Here is a 17532-nt window from a genome sequence, read left to right on the forward strand (position 1 = left end):
ATCTACTTCATGTGAGATCATGTTTGCACCTCTTGTAATTTCATTTCGTGGACTCCATGGGCCGCTGTTGGTCAACTTGTTGCAGATGTGGACAGGAATATAAGAACCCCCCCCCCCCCCCTTCCATGCCAGCATTTCAGAGAAACAAAGCCGAGTGCTCGGTTTCCTGGACATATATCTTCAGAAATCCAGCGGGTCTCTTCCTCGACATCTTTGGATTATATACGTTATTTTCCCTTCATTTTCACAAGGACGTATTTGTGATCTCCATTGTGACGCATTTGAGGGGGAATTAAACCGCGAGGAGAACAATGATCCGGCAAATACTGCTCTTCGCCTGGAGCCTCTCTCTCGGTGCAGTCCTCGGTCACGTAAGCTACTCCATCCCAGAGGAAATGGGAAGGGGTTCCGTCGTGGGTAATATAGCACGGGATTTAGGCTTGGATGTGAAAAGACTAAAATCGGGTAAAGCTCGCATATATACAGGCGACAGTGTGGAATACATCGAGCTGAGTAGAGAAAGAGGAGTCCTCCTCGTTAAGGAGAGAATCGACAGAGAATCTCTCTGCGGACAAACGACGCCTTGTGCTCTACATTTGCAGATTATTCTGGAAAACCCGATGGAGCTTTTCCGAATAACAGTCGAGATTACAGACATCAACGACAACAGTCCTAGTTTTAAGAATGACGAGAGACGGTTTGAAATCAGCGAATCTGCTGTCACAGGATCTAAATTTGTGTTAGAAAGAGCGGTTGATGCAGACATAGGAGCTAATGGTCTGAAAAATTACAGTTTGAAACCGGCCGATAATTTTATTCTTAAAACTGAAATTCAAGCAGACGGAAATAAAAAGGTGGAAATGGTTTTGCACAAGCCGTTAGATCGAGAGAAAGAGGAGCAAATCTCATTGCTGCTGACGGCTGTAGATGGTGGCGAACCACAGATGTCTGGGACCGTCAAAGTTTACGTGACCGTGCTTGACGCAAACGACAATGCTCCTGTTTTCACGCAGTCGGTTTACAAGGCAACAATCGAAGAAAATTCTCAAAAAGGGACACAGCTGACAAGAGTGAGCGCTTCTGATGCAGATAAGGGAACAAACGGGGATGTTTCTTATTCAGTGTCCATGGACAGTGTGTCAGACGTGTTTACCATAAATGAAAACGGTGAAGTGACTTTAGTTGGTGAAGTTGATTTTGAAAAATCAAGACATTATCAGATTGATATTGAGGCTAAAGACAGAGGTGGACTTTCAGACTCCACTAAGATTATAGTTGATGTTATTGATTTGAATGATAACGGACCTTTAATTAGCATACTTTCCAAATCTGATTCAATCCCAGAAGACTCTCCACAAAATACAGTTGTAGGTATGTTCAGTGTCTCTGACCCAGATTCTGGTAACAATGGTCAAGTGAACTGCAAAATAAATGGCAACATACCATTTAAAATTATGACATCTTTGAATGACTTCTATAGTTTAGTGACAGACGGTGATTTAGACCGGGAGCGAGCCTCCGAGTACAACATCAGCGTGAGCTGCTCTGATGAGGGAGTGCCCTCCCTCTCCAGCAGCGTCACTCTCACCTTACACATCTCAGACGTCAACGACAACGCGCCTGTCTTTGAGAGGAGCTCCTATGAGGCCTCCATTGTAGAGAACAACACACCAGGTCTCTCTATATTCACGGTGAAAGCCAGAGACGCTGACTGGAACCAGAACGCTCGTGTTTCTTACATCCTGGAGGACTCCTCTGTTAACGGAGTGCCGGTCTCCTCGTACGTGTCCGTCAGTGCTGATAGTGGAGTCATCCACGCAGTGCGCTCTTTTGACTACGAGCAAATCAAAGATTTCCACTTCCGGGTCAAAGCGCAGGACGGAGGCTCGCCTCCTCTCAGCAGCAACGTGACCGTGAAAGTCCTGATCCAGGACCAGAACGATAACCCCCCTCAGGTCCTGTACCCGGTCCAGACCGGAGGCTCTCTGGTGGCTGAGATGGTGCCTCGGTCAGCAGATGTGGGCTACCTGGTGACTAAAGTGGTGGCTGTTGATGTGGACTCTGGCCAGAACGCCTGGCTGTCCTATAAACTGCAGAAAGCCACAGACAGGGCGCTGTTTGAAGTGGGCTCACAGAACGGAGAGATCCGAACCATCCGCCAAGTGACTGATAAAGACGCTGTGAAACAAAGACTGAGTGTAGTAGTGGAGGACAACGGGCAGCCCTCTCGTTCAGCTACAGTGGTTGTTAACGTGGCGGTGGCGGACAGCTTCCCTGAAGTGCTGTCAGAGTTCACGGACTTGAGCCAGGACAAGGAGTACAATGACAACCTGACTTTTTACTTGGTGCTGGCTTTGGCTGTGGTCTCCTTCCTCTTCATCACCTGTTTAGTGGTTATCATCTCCGTCAAGATCTACAGGTGGAGGCAGTCTCGCATCCTGTATCACTCCAGCCTCCCCGTCATTCCATATTATCCTCCACGGTACTCAGACACTTTGGGGACAGGGACCCTCCAACACGTGTACAATTACGAGGTGTGCAGGACCACCGACTCCAGGAAGAGTGACTGTAAGTTGGGCAGAGCCGGTAGTCAGAACGTGCTGATAATGGAGCCCGGTTCTACAGGGACGATGCAGCGGATGCAGACTGAAAAGAGCATCCTGGACGAGCCTGACTCTCCTCTGGAGGTTAGTCTCCTGGACTAACACAAAGTCCTTTATATTTTGCTGTGACAACATTTTAAGTTGTCTCTTGTAAAGTTGTAGGATCACATTTAGTCGTATCTCATCTTCAATCCAGCTTCTCCTCTCCCTCTCTACCCAAACCTTACAATCCAATTCAAAACATACTTTAAGCTCTGTGGAAGTTGAAGGAATCAATAATAGTTGCATTAAATTCAGTGGAATATACAGTAGTTAAAAGTCTTGCAGAGTCAGTGTCCATAATCAGTACTGTTTTTTTCAACACGATTTTTTGTATACATTTTTGGTTTATTGCCTCATTGTAAAACTGGTGTCATGTCGTAGGACAATATGACACCCAGAAGGTGTATTTTGTTTACTCGGGCCTGTTGGCAGAGACAGTCATTTAAAGTGACCCCTCATGTTGTTGGTTGCAGAGGTGATGCTTTGAATTGTGCCTTGGTTTACGATCATTTTTCTTTCAGTCCTTTGTCTATGTGTGAGAAAGGTGATGTTTAATATGAAGGTGCTGCCTTCTTGTACTCGCTGTCATGCCAATGTGTCTGTGCGTGCTGTTTGAGAGATGGATGTCCATGGGCTTGAAGTGTTCCAGTTCAGTTTTCAGGTCATAGTTTGGGTTTTGTAACAGCAACGTGTTTCCCAACTGTTGGGATCACCAACACTGACTCACGGTCCCCTATCGTCTTGTTTTGGAAACTCATGACACTTAAATTATATTTTATAAAAACTAAGTTTCTCCGAAACCTCACCTGCACTGACAGATGTTCTATCTTCTCCATCCAGTGAGGTCTATGTCATACAGACTCGCAAAATGATGATTTGTTGAATTCATTTTTATCTTGAATCTGTTGTGAGGTCATATATGGACAACATTCATATCAACTGCTTCTGTTTCTGCACTCTCCAATACACCATCCAAGGCATGCAGTCATTCATAATGCAGTTGTATCCATCTCAATGTCCAGTGTATATTAATTCATTCAAAAAAGCAGTCAAACTCTAACCTCCCTCCATGAGGCCCGTCTGTTGCTTTATGCCCTGTTGCAGTGTTGAGGATAGCTATTTCTCATCCATTTGCTCAAAATCAGTGTCGCTTTCAAGAGGATGGTTTTGCCATTTCTCTGAAAGTACATTTGATCAGTTTTGCCCATTATTTTGAATTTTTTTCATTATAATCCTATTTCAAACTCTGAAAAAATACTGCTGTAACTGACTGTGTAAGACTGACGAAAGACTGTATAAATAAGAATACATATTGTTTGTCAACCGAGGTGGAACTTCACAATCGTCTAAAATACATCCCGGACAGGCCTGTTGAAGCAGCTTTGAGCATTTTCCTGCTTCACTGTTATGCATGTCAGCCATCTTTGCAGTCGATTCCTCCTACTTCACCACATCTCTTGGTTTGGTGAAACTAAATCCCGTTCACAAGTTGCAAAGATCAGTTTAGTCGTACTGGCAGCTCCAATAATCTTATAGGTGCAGCATTTAAAATCTTTTGCAATGAGTCCTTTCACCAGGGCCATGGACACCATTATGAGGTTAAGCTGGACTTTTGAGTAAAAAAAAAAAAAAAAAAAGTGTCTGAAATCAAATTTCCGGCGTCATTCTTGCTTTTCCTGTGGTCTACTCTAGTTGTAAAAACACACACTCCTTTGAGAATAGATTTGTGAATAGTTTGCTGCTCGAACGCAGCCTCCGTATCTGTTCTCCTGTGCGTTGACCGTATATTTATAGATATGGAGGCAAAATAAGTCATCATGTCAGAATTGCTGTTTGTAGTTCATCTACCTTTTGGACAGGAAAGAGCTGCACTCAACAAAACTTGAGATATGTAGAAGGCTCAAACACTATGACCTGTAGTTCAAGTGTTTGAGGGGTGAAGAGAAAATGGCCTGTAAATGTCTGTTTGTACACAGTCCTCTGGACTGTTTATTGAAATGGAAATCATTCAATATTTCCACGTGTGGAATGATGAGTTGCTCTGTGCTCCATTTGGGTTGCAAACCGTGTATTCAGGTCAACCTTTCCTGTGACATCTCAGTTTAATGTTAGTTACTGCTGGCAGAGGATTAATTATCAAGAGAGGAGTTGTGTTGAAGTACATGAGCTGCTGAAGGATTGGCGTGCTTGTTCTCTGTTGAGTCTTTGTCCCTCTGAAATGTAAGATTTTTTCATTGACATATGATCCAAGTGAAAGAACAATACACAATTAACTATCTTCACTGAACACGAACAACTACCATTTACCTCCAGAATGATTTTTGTTTTCGATTTGACTCCCAGCCTTGATCTCACCTCTGATGGTCTGGATGGTGAACTTGTACCGGGTGGTGGAACTCTCTGCAGTACAAGGGTTTGGACTCTCAGGGCCGCTGTTGGCTAATGTTGAGGCTTCCTCCGTCATTTTATTCCATCCAGCACACAAAAAAGAGCCACACATTCAGAACATCAGCGCCGAAGCTGCGACACGGAGACATCCGCGCTGCTGCTTATTTGTTTATCGTTCGGAGAAAACACGGAGAATATCTTCCTCTGGATTACCTTGGATTAGAGGCCGTTTGCCGCTCTGGTCTATTTCTTTTTTGCTCTTCGCTATTCGTGGACGAGGAGGGAACAATGAGAGGGCAAGTGCTATTGTCTGTCTTGTTTTTCTCCCTCAGCTCAGCGCTCGGGCAGGTCACCTACTCCATTCCAGAGGAAATGACGAAAGGGTCTTTGGTTGGTAACATAGCGCAGGATCTAGGGTTAGACGTGAAAAGACTGAAGTCAGGCAAAGCTCGCATATACACGGAGGACAATGCAGATTACATCGAGCTGAACAGAGACAGAGGCGTCCTGCTTGTTAAAGAGAGAATCGACAGGGAGACGCTCTGCGGACAGACAACACCTTGCGCTTTACATCTTCAAATCACGCTGGAGGAGCCGATTGAATTCTTTACAGTCACCGTAGAAATTAATGACATCAACGATAATGCACCCAGCTTCAGGAAGGATGAGATGAAATTCAGGATTAGCGAGTCGGCTGTGATTGGAGCGAAATTCGTGCTGGAAAGAGCCATGGATCCGGACGTGGGTGTGAACGGTTTGCAGGGTTATTCTTTAAAGCCGACAGACAACTTTCATCTAAAGCTACAAAATCAGCATGATGGAAGTAAAAAGGTGGAGATGGTTTTACAGAAGCAGCTCGACAGAGAGGCGCAAGACCACCTTTCTTTAATACTCACGGCTGGTGATGGCGGCGAGCCACAGCTGTCAGGGACAATGAGAATAGAAATTGCAGTACTGGACGTCAATGACAATGCCCCGGTATTTACACAGGAAGTATATAAGGTTACTATCACCGAGACGGCTCCAAAGAGCATGACTTTGTGTACCGTAAGTGCTGATGATGCAGATCAGGGTACAAATGGTAAAGTGTCATATTCAATAACAAACACACTCGATGACGTTCTGGTATTATTCCAGATAGACGAAAACACTGGCGTGGTGATTTTAACTGGTAACCTAGATTTTGAAAAGACACAGCATTATGAAATACACGTACAGGCGAGTGATGATGGAGGGCTGACAGATTCCTGTAAGATTGTTGTTGAGGTGACGGACACTAACGATAATCACCCGTCTATTAATATCATGTCGAAGACCAATTCAGTATCCGAAAATTCCCCTCCAGGGACCGTGGTCACTATATTCAATGTTCAAGACCCTGATTCTGGAGAAAACGGCAAAGTCGCGTGTAATATTGATGAGCACATGCCATTTTTACTGAAAGCAACATCGAAGAAGTTCTACAGTTTAGTAACAGACGGTGATTTAGACCGGGAGCGAGCCTCCGAGTACAACATCAGCGTGAGCTGCTCTGATGAGGGAGTGCCCTCCCTCTCCAGCAGCGTCACTCTCACCTTACACATCTCAGACGTCAACGACAACGCGCCTGTCTTTGAGAGGAGCTCCTATGAGGCCTCCATTGTAGAGAACAACACACCAGGTCTCTCTATATTCACGGTGAAAGCCAGAGACGCTGACTGGAACCAGAACGCTCGTGTTTCTTACATCCTGGAGGACTCCTCTGTTAACGGAGTGCCGGTCTCCTCGTACGTGTCCGTCAGTGCTGATAGTGGAGTCATCCACGCAGTGCGCTCTTTTGACTACGAGCAAATCAAGGATTTCCACTTCCGGGTCAAAGCGCAGGACGGAGGCTCGCCTCCTCTCAGCAGCAACGTGACCGTGAAAATCCTGATCCAGGACCAGAACGATAACCCCCCTCAGGTCCTGTACCCGGTCCAGACCGGAGGCTCTCTGGTGGCTGAGATGGTGCCTCGGTCAGCAGATGTGGGCTACCTGGTGACTAAAGTGGTGGCTGTTGATGTGGACTCTGGCCAGAACGCCTGGCTGTCCTATAAACTGCAGAAAGCCACAGACAGGGCGCTGTTTGAAGTGGGCTCACAGAACGGAGAGATCCGAACCATCCGCCAAGTGACTGATAAAGACGCTGTGAAACAAAGACTGAGTGTCATAGTGGAGGACAACGGGCAGCCCTCTCGTTCAGCTACAGTGGTTGTTAACGTGGCGGTGGCGGACAGCTTCCCTGAAGTGCTGTCAGAGTTCACGGACTTGAGCCAGGACAAGGAGTACAATGACAACCTGACTTTTTACTTGGTGCTGGCTTTGGCTGTGGTCTCCTTCCTCTTCATCACCTGTTTAGTGGTTATCATCTCCGTCAAGATCTACAGGTGGAGGCAGTCTCGCATCCTGTATCACTCCAGCCTCCCCGTCATTCCATATTATCCTCCACGGTACTCAGACACTTTGGGGACAGGGACCCTCCAACACGTGTACAATTACGAGGTGTGCAGGACCACCGACTCCAGGAAGAGTGACTGTAAGTTGGGCAGAGCCGGTAGTCAGAACGTGCTGATAATGGAGCCCGGTTCTACAGGGACGATGCAGCGGATGCAGACTGAAAAGAGCATCCTGGACGAGCCTGACTCTCCTCTGGAGGTTTGAAAACTTTAATTCAAATATTTTTATATACATGTTGAGACAAATCTACAGAACGTTGTGATTCAGCACCATGGACAGCGACAAACCCTTCAAACAAATGTTTCCTCTTCTCAATTGGAGTTCATTATTCCTTCTACACCCCCGCAAATCTTACACCTTTCATAAAAATGTTAACATTCAAATTTATAACCATTTCCTTCAAATCACTCACTCGTGAAAGCATGAGAGACACCGCAATATGCGTTATCAATATTCACTTGTTTTCTGGCTGCAGTTTCTCTTCATTGTGATCTGCACAAAAATGTTTGTGATATTGTTGTAATTTGTATTTTCAACTCAAAGCGTCGCTGTTGGCAAGCTTGTTGCGTTTCAAGTGGGTGTTTTATATTTTTTTCTGTCTTTGTCCTTCCCCTTCATTTCGATAAATGTTCGACGTAGTCAGAGAAAGGCAGAGTGCAGTCGATGCTCAGGAGGAGAGCTGCGAGGACGCGGATGACCGGATATATCGTTTTAGCTCTTATTGGAATACGGCTTACATTGATTTCTACACCAACACTGTCAGCATCGGGGATGTTTTTATTTTAATGGTGAAAGAAACTACCTCGGACAGAACAATGCGACGGCAAGTAACGCTGTTGTTTCTCTCGGTCCTGTGTCTTTGCTCAGCGCTCGGGCAGGTCAGCTACTCCATTCCCGAGGAGATGTCGAAAGGCTCTGTTGTTGGTAGCATCGCGCATGATTTAGGTTTAGATCTTAAAAGACTTAGATCCGGGAAAGCTCGTGTCTACACGGGGAGGAGTGTTGAATACATCGGGCTGAATAAAGAAAGAGGAGTCCTCGTTATCCAGGAGAGGATCGACAGAGAGGCTTTATGTGGGGAGACGACGCCTTGTGCTCTACATTTCCAGTTAATTCTGGAAAATCCTATGGAGCTGTTCCGTGTAACAGTGGAAATTACTGATATCAACGATAACACACCCAGTTTTACTAACACGGAAAAGCGCTTTGAGATCAGTGAGTCCGCGGTGATAGGGTCGAAATTCATATTAGAGAAAGCGATCGACTCCGACATTGGAATTAATGGCTTACAGCAATACTCGCTCAGTCCGACTGACAATTTTGCGTTAAAATTAGACAATCAGCCCGACGGAAGTAAAAAGGTCGAGATGGTTCTGCAGAAGCCTCTAGATCGAGAGAAGCAGGACCGCATATCCCTTTTGTTAACCGCTTTAGACGGAGGGGAGCCGCAGATGTCAGGGACAATGCAGATATTTATAAATGTATTAGATGTGAATGACAACGCACCGTCATTCGCTAAACCACTGTACAGAGCAAAAATACTGGAGAATTCTCCTAAAGGCACCAGTGTCACCACCGTCAGAGCGTTTGACAAAGACATCGGGCTGAACGGAGAAGTCTCATACCAGATAACTGACAGCAAACGGTTTTTGTTAGAACTTTTTAAGATTGATTCAAAAACTGGTGAAATTATTCTGGTCGGTGAAATAGATTATGAAAAGGCCACGTCTTATCAAATGGATGTTGAAGCGGTGGACAGAGGGGGGCTCTCTGATTCCACTAAAGTGGTTGTTGACGTTATTGACGTCAATGACAACAGTCCTCACATTAACATTGTTTCTAAATCAGACACCATTTTAGAGGACTCGCCTCCAAACACGGTGATAGCAATGTTGAGTGTTATTGATCCCGACTCAGAGAATAATGGGAAGGTGGAGTGTGATAAAGGAGAGAACATTCCCTTCAAAATCCAAACGACCTTAAATGGATTTTATACCATAGTGACAGAGGTCACTTTAGACCGAGAAGTCGCGTCACAATATAACATCAGCGTGAGCTGCTCTGATGAGGGAGTGCCCTCCCTCTCCAGCAGCGTCACTCTCACCTTACACATCTCAGACGTCAATGACAACGCGCCTGTCTTTGAGAGGAGCTCCTATGAGGCCTCCATTGTAGAGAACAACACACCAGGTCTCTCTATATTCACGGTGAAAGCCAGAGACGCTGACTGGAACCAGAACGCTCGTGTTTCTTACATCCTGGAGGACTCCTCTGTTAACGGAGTGCCGGTCTCCTCGTACGTGTCCGTCAGTGCTGATAGTGGAGTCATCCACGCAGTGCGCTCTTTTGACTACGAGCAAATCAAAGATTTCCACTTCCGGGTCAAAGCGCAGGACGGAGGCTCGCCTCCTCTCAGTAGCAACGTGACGGTGAAAGTCCTGATCCAGGACCAGAACGATAACCCCCCTCAGGTCCTGTACCCGGTCCAGACCGGCGGCTCTCTGGTGGCTGAGATGGTGCCTCGGTCAGCAGATGTGGGCTACCTGGTGACTAAAGTGGTGGCTGTTGATGTGGACTCTGGCCAGAACGCCTGGCTGTCCTATAAACTGCAGAAAGCCACAGACAGGGCGCTGTTTGAAGTGGGCTCACAGAACGGAGAGATCCGAACCATCCGCCAAGTGACTGATAAAGACGCTGTGAAACAAAGACTGAGTGTAGTAGTGGAGGACAACGGGCAGCCCTCTCGTTCAGCTACAGTGGTTGTTAACGTGGCGGTGGCGGACAGCTTCCCTGAAGTGCTGTCAGAGTTCACGGACTTGAGCCAGGACAAGGAGTACAATGACAACCTGACTTTTTACTTGGTGCTGGCTTTGGCTGTGGTCTCCTTCCTCTTCATCACCTGTTTAGTGGTTATCATCTCCGTCAAGATCTACAGGTGGAGGCAGTCTCGCATCCTGTATCACTCCAGCCTCCCCGTCATTCCATATTATCCTCCACGGTACTCAGACACTTTGGGGACAGGGACCCTCCAACACGTGTACAATTACGAGGTGTGCAGGACCACCGACTCCAGGAAGAGTGACTGTAAGTTGGGCAGAGCCGGTAGTCAGAACGTGCTGATAATGGAGCCCGGTTCTACAGGGACGATGCAGCGGATGCAGACTGAAAAGAGCATCCTGGATGAGCCTGACTCTCCTCTGGAGGTTGGTCCACCTGTTACAAAGTTTACATTCAATTAGGTGAAATTGACCCCTGACTTATGTTCCTCCTTTATTTGTCCTTCATTGGAGCTCAGTTTCAGCACCATGGATAGCAGTAGGCAAACATTCAAGAGGTTAATATTGTACAGATATGTGTAAACACTCAGTTACTGTGTATTTTCTGTAGCAGATTTATTCATTACACTGCATGCAGTTATTTATTTTGTCAAGATTTGTATCATGGCGTATTTTTATAAATTTTCTTTGGTGTGAAAAGGCCCCTCTTAGTTGGAAAGTCTTCATTTGTTATGTGATCCCTTCTACCTTTAAACTGGCAGTTTTGATTGTTACCAGAATGATTATTTTGTTGATTTTACGACATAAGTACTTGTGCAATCAACACCATGGACAGAGACACTTAGCTCTGCATCTATCTATCTATCTATCTATCTATCTATCTATCTATCTATCTATCTATCTATCTGTCTGTCTGTCTGTCTGTCTGTCTGTCTGTCTGTCTGTCTGTCTGTCTTTCTGTCTGTCTTTCTTTCTTCTCGGCCCACATGTTTATTCAGGACTGTAGTCATAATTGTTTGCATATTTCCACCAGCAGTCATTTTCTGCGTCATGATAGTGTGCATGCCGTCTCTGTAGTGTTTCCTGATCCAGAGCCTACTGCAATTCTTTGCTGTGTACTCTTAGGGCCGCTGTTGGCCAGTGAGTTGAAGCGTCGTGGAAGGTTTTAAAGGAAACCTCCCCCATCACCATTTTACCAGAGAGGGAAAGACAGGCACGGTGATAACAACGTCTCAAGGCAATATTTCAGCGTCCACCAAAGGGACGAGACAGCCGAAGCTCTTCTTTCCGATCGTTGGCTATTGTGGAGTGCTACCTTGTATTTTTTGTTCCCTGCGAGACGCAAAGGATGTTAAATATCGGGTCATTTGGGAACTGAATTCGTTCTAATCCTCAAGAGAAACGTCGGACAGAACAATGAGACGGCAAGTACTGTTGTTCTCTCTGGCTCTTTATCTGCGCTCGGTGCTCGGCCAAGTCAGCTACTCCATCCCTGAGGAAATGGCTAAAGGCTCTCTGGTCGGCAATGTTGTTCAGGATCTGGGTTTAGACATGAAGCGACTGAAAACAGGCAAAGCTCGCCTTTATACCGGAGACAGCGCGGTGTACATCGAGCTGGATAAAGAACGGGGGGTCCTGCTGGTCAAAGACAGAATAGACAGAGAGGCGATTTGCAGGCAGACCACACCTTGTGCTTTGCACTTTCAGGTCATTTTGGAGAATCCCATAGAGTTTTACACTGTCACAGTAGAGATCATGGACATAAATGACAACCCGCCGACCTTCGAGAAAAATGAGGTCATATTTAAAATAAGCGAGTCTGCTGTCATAGGAGCAAAATTTGTACTGGATCGAGCAATAGACGTCGATGTCGGTAAAAATGGTCTGCAAAAATACGATCTTCAACCAACTGATAATTTCGCTCTGAAACGAGGGAGTCAAGGTGACGTAACAGAAAAGGCTGAAATGATTTTACAGAAGCCTCTCGACAGAGAGAAGGATGAGGTCATATCTTTAGTTTTGACAGCATTTGATGGCGGAGAGCCACAAATGTCTGGAACAATTAGAATTGTGATCACGGTGTTAGACGTCAATGACAATGCTCCTGTTTTTTCACAGTCCACTTACACAGCGACTGTGTTTGAAAACGCTCCAGAGGGGACGGTTGTCACCGGCGTTACTGCGTCAGACGCAGATGACGGAACGAACGGCATGATAAAATATTCTATTACAAACAGTTTGGATCAAGCTCACACACTGTTTCGGATTAATGAAGACAATGGTGAAATTGCTCTGATTGGAAATATAGATTATGAGAATGCACGAAGTTACCACGTTAACATACGTGCAAGTGATGATGGAGGACTGACTGATTCATGTAAAGTCATCGTTGAAGTGATGGATGTGAACGACAACAAACCAACGATCAATTTTTTGTCAAAATCAAACACAATAACTGAGTTCTCGAAACCAAACACTGTCGTTGCGATAATGAATGTTCAAGACCGAGATTCAGGTGAAAATGGTAAAGTTCATTGTTTTATTAACGAGGATGCTCCTTTGAATATCAAGTCAACGTCGAATAATTTCTACAGTTTAGTGACAGAGGTCGCTTTAGACCGGGAGCGAGCCTCCGAGTACAACATCAGCGTGAGCTGCTCTGATGAGGGAGTGCCCTCCCTCTCCAGCAGCGTCACTCTCACCTTACACATCTCAGACGTCAACGACAACGCGCCTGTCTTTGAGAGGAGCTCCTATGAGGCCTCCATTGTAGAGAACAACACACCAGGTCTCTCTATATTCACGGTGAAAGCCAGAGACGCTGACTGGAACCAGAACGCTCGTGTTTCTTACATCCTGGAGGACTCCTCTGTTAACGGAGTGCCGGTCTCCTCGTACGTGTCCGTCAGTGCTGATAGTGGAGTCATCCACGCAGTGCGCTCTTTTGACTACGAGCAAATCAAAGATTTCCACTTCCGGGTCAAAGCGCAAGACGGAGGCTCGCCTCCTCTCAGCAGCAACGTGACCGTGAAAGTCCTGATCCAGGACCAGAACGATAACCCCCCTCAGGTCCTGTACCCGGTCCAGACCGGAGGCTCTCTGGTGGCTGAGATGGTGCCCCGGTCAGCAGATGTGGGCTACCTGGTGACTAAAGTGGTGGCTGTTGATGTGGACTCTGGCCAGAACGCCTGGCTGTCCTATAAACTGCAGAAAGCCACAGACAGGGCGCTGTTTGAAGTGGGCTCACAGAACGGAGAGATCCGAACCATCCGCCAAGTGACTGATAAAGACGCTGTGAAACAAAGACTGAGTGTCATAGTGGAGGACAACGGGCAGCCCTCTCGTTCAGCTACAGTGGTTGTTAACGTGGCGGTGGCGGACAGCTTCCCTGAAGTGCTGTCAGAGTTCACGGACTTGAGCCAGGACAAGGAGTACAATGACAACCTGACTTTTTACTTGGTGCTGGCTTTGGCTGTGGTCTCCTTCCTCTTCATCACCTGTTTAGTGGTTATCATCTCCGTCAAGATCTACAGGTGGAGGCAGTCTCGCATCCTGTATCACTCCAGCCTCCCCGTCATTCCATATTATCCTCCACGGTACTCAGACACTTTGGGGACAGGGACCCTCCAACACGTGTACAATTACGAGGTGTGCAGGACCACCGACTCCAGGAAGAGTGACTGTAAGTTGGGCAGAGCCGGTAGTCAGAACGTGCTGATAATGGAGCCCGGTTCTACAGGGACGATGCAGCGGATGCAGACTGAAAAGAGCATCCTGGACGAGCCTGACTCTCCTCTGGAGGTTAGAATTATAATTTATAAGTAAACATACATTTTTATTGTATTAATAACTCAACTCTGAGGTGTGGATTGCTGTCCAGTGGTCCAAGTGACCAAATGACTTTCAGCACCATAGACAGAGGCACAATTACCCGACAGATGTTACTGTTAATTGTCTTTGTTCAACTATTTTACATGTCTTCCACTTTGTGCACCACCGAGGAAAACTCAGATCTTCTTGCTGTTTGTTTTATTCATTTTCAGACATAAAAATACATTTTTTATGATAACACTGAGTAGACGGGCTGCAATAATAGATGTAGTTTGGCTTATAAGGACTACAATAATTCTGCCTGCAGTTTTGCATGTTGAACTCATAGAGACGCTGTCGTCCAGCATGTTACTCAGTGAGACTGTGCCGTCAACTGTTCCTCCCTATCCTCACTCGGCGTCGAGGAGAGGGGGACATTCGATAAAGCTCACGAACGGAAAGAGTCTGGACTAAAACGTCGATCTGGCTCGGAGTATTTCCTTTCATTGTTGAGGAATATTTACCACTGCTGTCTTGTTATAGCCGGGACATGTCTTGGATGCACTTTTTTCCTGGGGAAAAGTGTATTTCTGCCTTTAACATAGTGTCGAGGAGAACAATGAGACGGCAAGTACTGATCCTCATCTCCTTCTGTGTCTTTGGTGCGGTGTTCGGGCAGGTCAGCTACTCGGTAAAGGAGGAAATGCACGTCGGTTCTTTGGTCGGGAATGTAGCAGATGATTTGGGTCTTGACGTACTGAAACTAAAATCACGTAACGCTCGCGTGTATTTTGGCGATAGCAGAGAATACGTCGAGCTGAATAAAGAGAGAGGAGTCCTGCTCATCAAGGAGAGAATAGACCGAGAGGCGCTGTGCGGACAGTCGTCGCCCTGCGCTCTGCACTTTCAAATCATTTTAGAGAAACCAATCGAATTTTACAAGATAATCCTTGAAATCGTCGACATAAACGATAATCCTCCCACCTTTGAGAAAGGAGATATTAAATTCAAAATAAGCGAATCTGCGGTGACTGGGTCGAAATTTGATTTGGAAGTAGCCATAGATTTAGATGTTGGAATTAATGGTCTCCAATCCTACCTCCTTGAACCGACTGATAATTTTGCTCTGAAATTACATAATCAAGCAGACGGCTCGAGGAACGTTGAGATGGTTTTAAAAAAGCCTCTGGACAGAGAGAAAAACGAGCATCTGTCTCTGGTGTTGACGGCGGTAGATGGAGGCGAGCCTCAGATGTCTGGAACAATGCAGATCCTCATCACGGTGTTGGATGTAAATGATAACGCTCCTGTATTCACAAAAGCTGTATACAAAGCCACCGTTGCAGAAAATTCACCGAAAGGCACTGTCGTGGCGAGAGTGAGCGCGTCAGACGCTGATCACGGATCCAATAGCAAGATCACGTATTCAATCAGAAATTCTTTGGATGATAAAAGACATCTGTTCAAAATAGACGAACATACTGGTGAGATCACACTGATTGGTAACATCGACTATGAAAAGTCACAGAACTATCAATTAAACGTTCGTGCGACTGACGACGGCGGATTAACAGACACTTGCAAAGTCATCGTCGATGTCATAGACGTGAATGATAACAGTCCGATCATCAACGTGATGTCCGAGACGAATGTGATATCCGAGGATATTAAAAGCCAAACTGTCGTAACAATAATCAACATTCAAGACCTCGATGATGGTGAGAATGGCAAAGTAAGATGTGCTATACGTGACAATATCCCCTTCTTACTGCAGTCGACTGAAAATGACTTCTACAGTTTAGTGACAGACGGTGATTTAGACCGGGAGCGAGCCTCCGAGTACAACATCAGCGTGAGCTGCTCTGATGAGGGAGTGCCCTCCCTCTCCAGCAGCGTCACTCTCACCTTACACATCTCAGATGTCAACGACAACGCGCCTGTCTTTGAGAGGAGCTCCTATGAGGCCTCCATTGTAGAGAACAACACACCAGGTCTCTCTATATTCACGGTGAAAGCCAGAGACGCTGACTGGAACCAGAACGCTCGTGTTTCTTACATCCTGGAGGACTCCTCTGTTAACGGAGTGCCGGTCTCCTCGTACGTGTCCGTCAGTGCTGATAGTGGAGTCATCCACGCAGTGCGCTCTTTTGACTACGAGCAAATCAAAGATTTCCACTTCCGGGTCAAAGCGCAGGACGGAGGCTCGCCTCCTCTCAGCAGCAATGTGACCGTGAAAGTCCTGATCCAGGACCAGAACGATAACCCCCCTCAGGTCCTGTACCCGGTCCAGACCGGAGGCTCTCTGGTGGCTGAGATGGTGCCTCGGTCAGCAGATGTGGGCTACCTGGTGACTAAAGTGGTGGCTGTTGATGTGGACTCTGGCCAGAACGCCTGGCTGTCCTATAAACTGCAGAAAGCCACAGACAGGGCGCTGTTTGAAGTGGGCTCACAGAACGGAGAGATCCGAACCATCCGCCAAGTGACTGATAAAGACGCTGTGAAACAAAGACTGAGTGTCATAGTGGAGGACAACGGGCAGCCCTCTCGTTCAGCTACAGTGGTTGTTAACGTGGCGGTGGCGGACAGCTTCCCTGAAGTGCTGTCAGAGTTCACGGACTTGAGCCAGGACAAGGAGTACAATGACAACCTGACTTTTTACTTGGTGCTGGCTTTGGCTGTGGTCTCCTTCCTCTTCATCACCTGTTTAGTGGTTATCATCTCGGTCAAGATCTACAGGTGGAGGCAGTCTCGCATCCTGTATCACTCCAGCCTCCCCGTCATTCCATATTATCCTCCACGGTACTCAGACACTTTGGGGACAGGGACCCTCCAACACGTGTACAATTACGAGGTGTGCAGGACCACCGACTCCAGGAAGAGTGACTGTAAGTTGGGCAGAGCCGGTAGTCAGAACGTGCTGATAATGGAGCCCGGTTCTACAGGGACGATGCAGCGGATGCAGACTGAAAAGAGCATCCTGGACGAGCCTGACTCTCCTCTGGAGGTTAGACTGCATTGATTATTAACTTCTTCACATCTTCAAATCATGCTAGTATTTTCTTTTCGTTCTCACTACCATTTATTATCGCCTCATCCAAAGTCCTGACAGTTTTTTGTATTTAGCAGAAATGAAACGAGTGAAACCTTAAGGTTTCCTCTTCTTTTTAGTTGAATTATTATTGAATCATGTCAGACTTCAGTGCTAATTGATAGCAATTAGCAAACCTTCAGCACCAAGGAGAGCTACAATGATGTCACGAATTCCTGTTTTGTTCATCTTATTTCCTTGTACCTTCTTCCTGTTCATAATTATCTCTAATCTGGTGTTCCGGTTTTTAACGCTCATACTGCAAATCATCGATGTCTTTCCTATCTTTATTATTTTAATCTTTGGCTTGATGGACTCTTTCATTTCCCTGTCTTTCTTTTCTTGAATG

At 46.3% G+C, this 17532-nt stretch overlaps 6 protein-coding genes across 21 annotated transcripts in view; all 6 read left to right on the forward strand.

Annotated features, from left to right (window-relative positions):
• LOC147251089 (protocadherin gamma-C5-like) overlaps nt 1-17532 on the forward strand; it is a 279342-nt gene that overhangs the window by 189497 nt on the left and 72313 nt on the right. The window lies entirely within an intron of this gene.
• LOC147251124 (protocadherin beta-16-like) lies at nt 151-3079 on the forward strand. The gene has a single exon (XM_086222641.1). It carries the CDS (start codon nt 312-314, stop codon nt 2703-2705), a length of 2394 nt encoding a protein of 797 aa, XP_086078767.1. The 5' UTR covers nt 151-311; the 3' UTR covers nt 2706-3079.
• Nucleotides 3202-7712, forward strand: LOC147251125 (protocadherin beta-16-like). Its single transcript, XM_086222946.1, has one exon. It carries the CDS (start codon nt 5088-5090, stop codon nt 7710-7712), a length of 2625 nt encoding a protein of 874 aa, XP_086079072.1. The 5' UTR covers nt 3202-5087.
• LOC147251126 (protocadherin beta-16-like) lies at nt 8174-10747 on the forward strand. The gene has a single exon (XM_086222949.1). It carries the CDS (start codon nt 8294-8296, stop codon nt 10745-10747), a length of 2454 nt encoding a protein of 817 aa, XP_086079075.1. The 5' UTR covers nt 8174-8293.
• On the forward strand, nt 11374-14478 carry LOC147251127 (protocadherin gamma-A2-like). The gene has a single exon (XM_086222642.1). It carries the CDS (start codon nt 11702-11704, stop codon nt 14108-14110), a length of 2409 nt encoding a protein of 802 aa, XP_086078768.1. The 5' UTR covers nt 11374-11701; the 3' UTR covers nt 14111-14478.
• On the forward strand, nt 14521-17114 carry LOC147251128 (protocadherin beta-16-like). The gene has a single exon (XM_086222950.1). The coding sequence runs from the start codon at nt 14646-14648 to the stop codon at nt 17112-17114; it is 2469 nt and encodes an 822-aa protein (XP_086079076.1). The 5' UTR covers nt 14521-14645.

The sequence above is a fragment of the Aulostomus chinensis genome, chromosome 13 (genome assembly GCF_037954235.1).
Source record: "Aulostomus chinensis isolate RoL2024-O1b breed Wild chromosome 13, RoL_Achi_v1.0, whole genome shotgun sequence".
In the NCBI taxonomy this organism is placed as follows: domain Eukaryota; kingdom Metazoa; phylum Chordata; class Actinopteri; order Syngnathiformes; family Aulostomidae; genus Aulostomus; species Aulostomus chinensis.

Coding starts and splice junctions, on each gene's coding strand:
- LOC147251124 (XM_086222641.1), top strand. CDS start 312: ATGATCCGGCAAATACTGCTCTTCGCCTGGAGCCTCTCTCTCGGTGCA.
- LOC147251125 (XM_086222946.1), top strand. CDS start 5,088: ATGTTGAGGCTTCCTCCGTCATTTTATTCCATCCAGCACACAAAAAAG.
- LOC147251126 (XM_086222949.1), top strand. CDS start 8,294: ATGGTGAAAGAAACTACCTCGGACAGAACAATGCGACGGCAAGTAACG.
- LOC147251127 (XM_086222642.1), top strand. CDS start 11,702: ATGAGACGGCAAGTACTGTTGTTCTCTCTGGCTCTTTATCTGCGCTCG.
- LOC147251128 (XM_086222950.1), top strand. CDS start 14,646: ATGTCTTGGATGCACTTTTTTCCTGGGGAAAAGTGTATTTCTGCCTTT.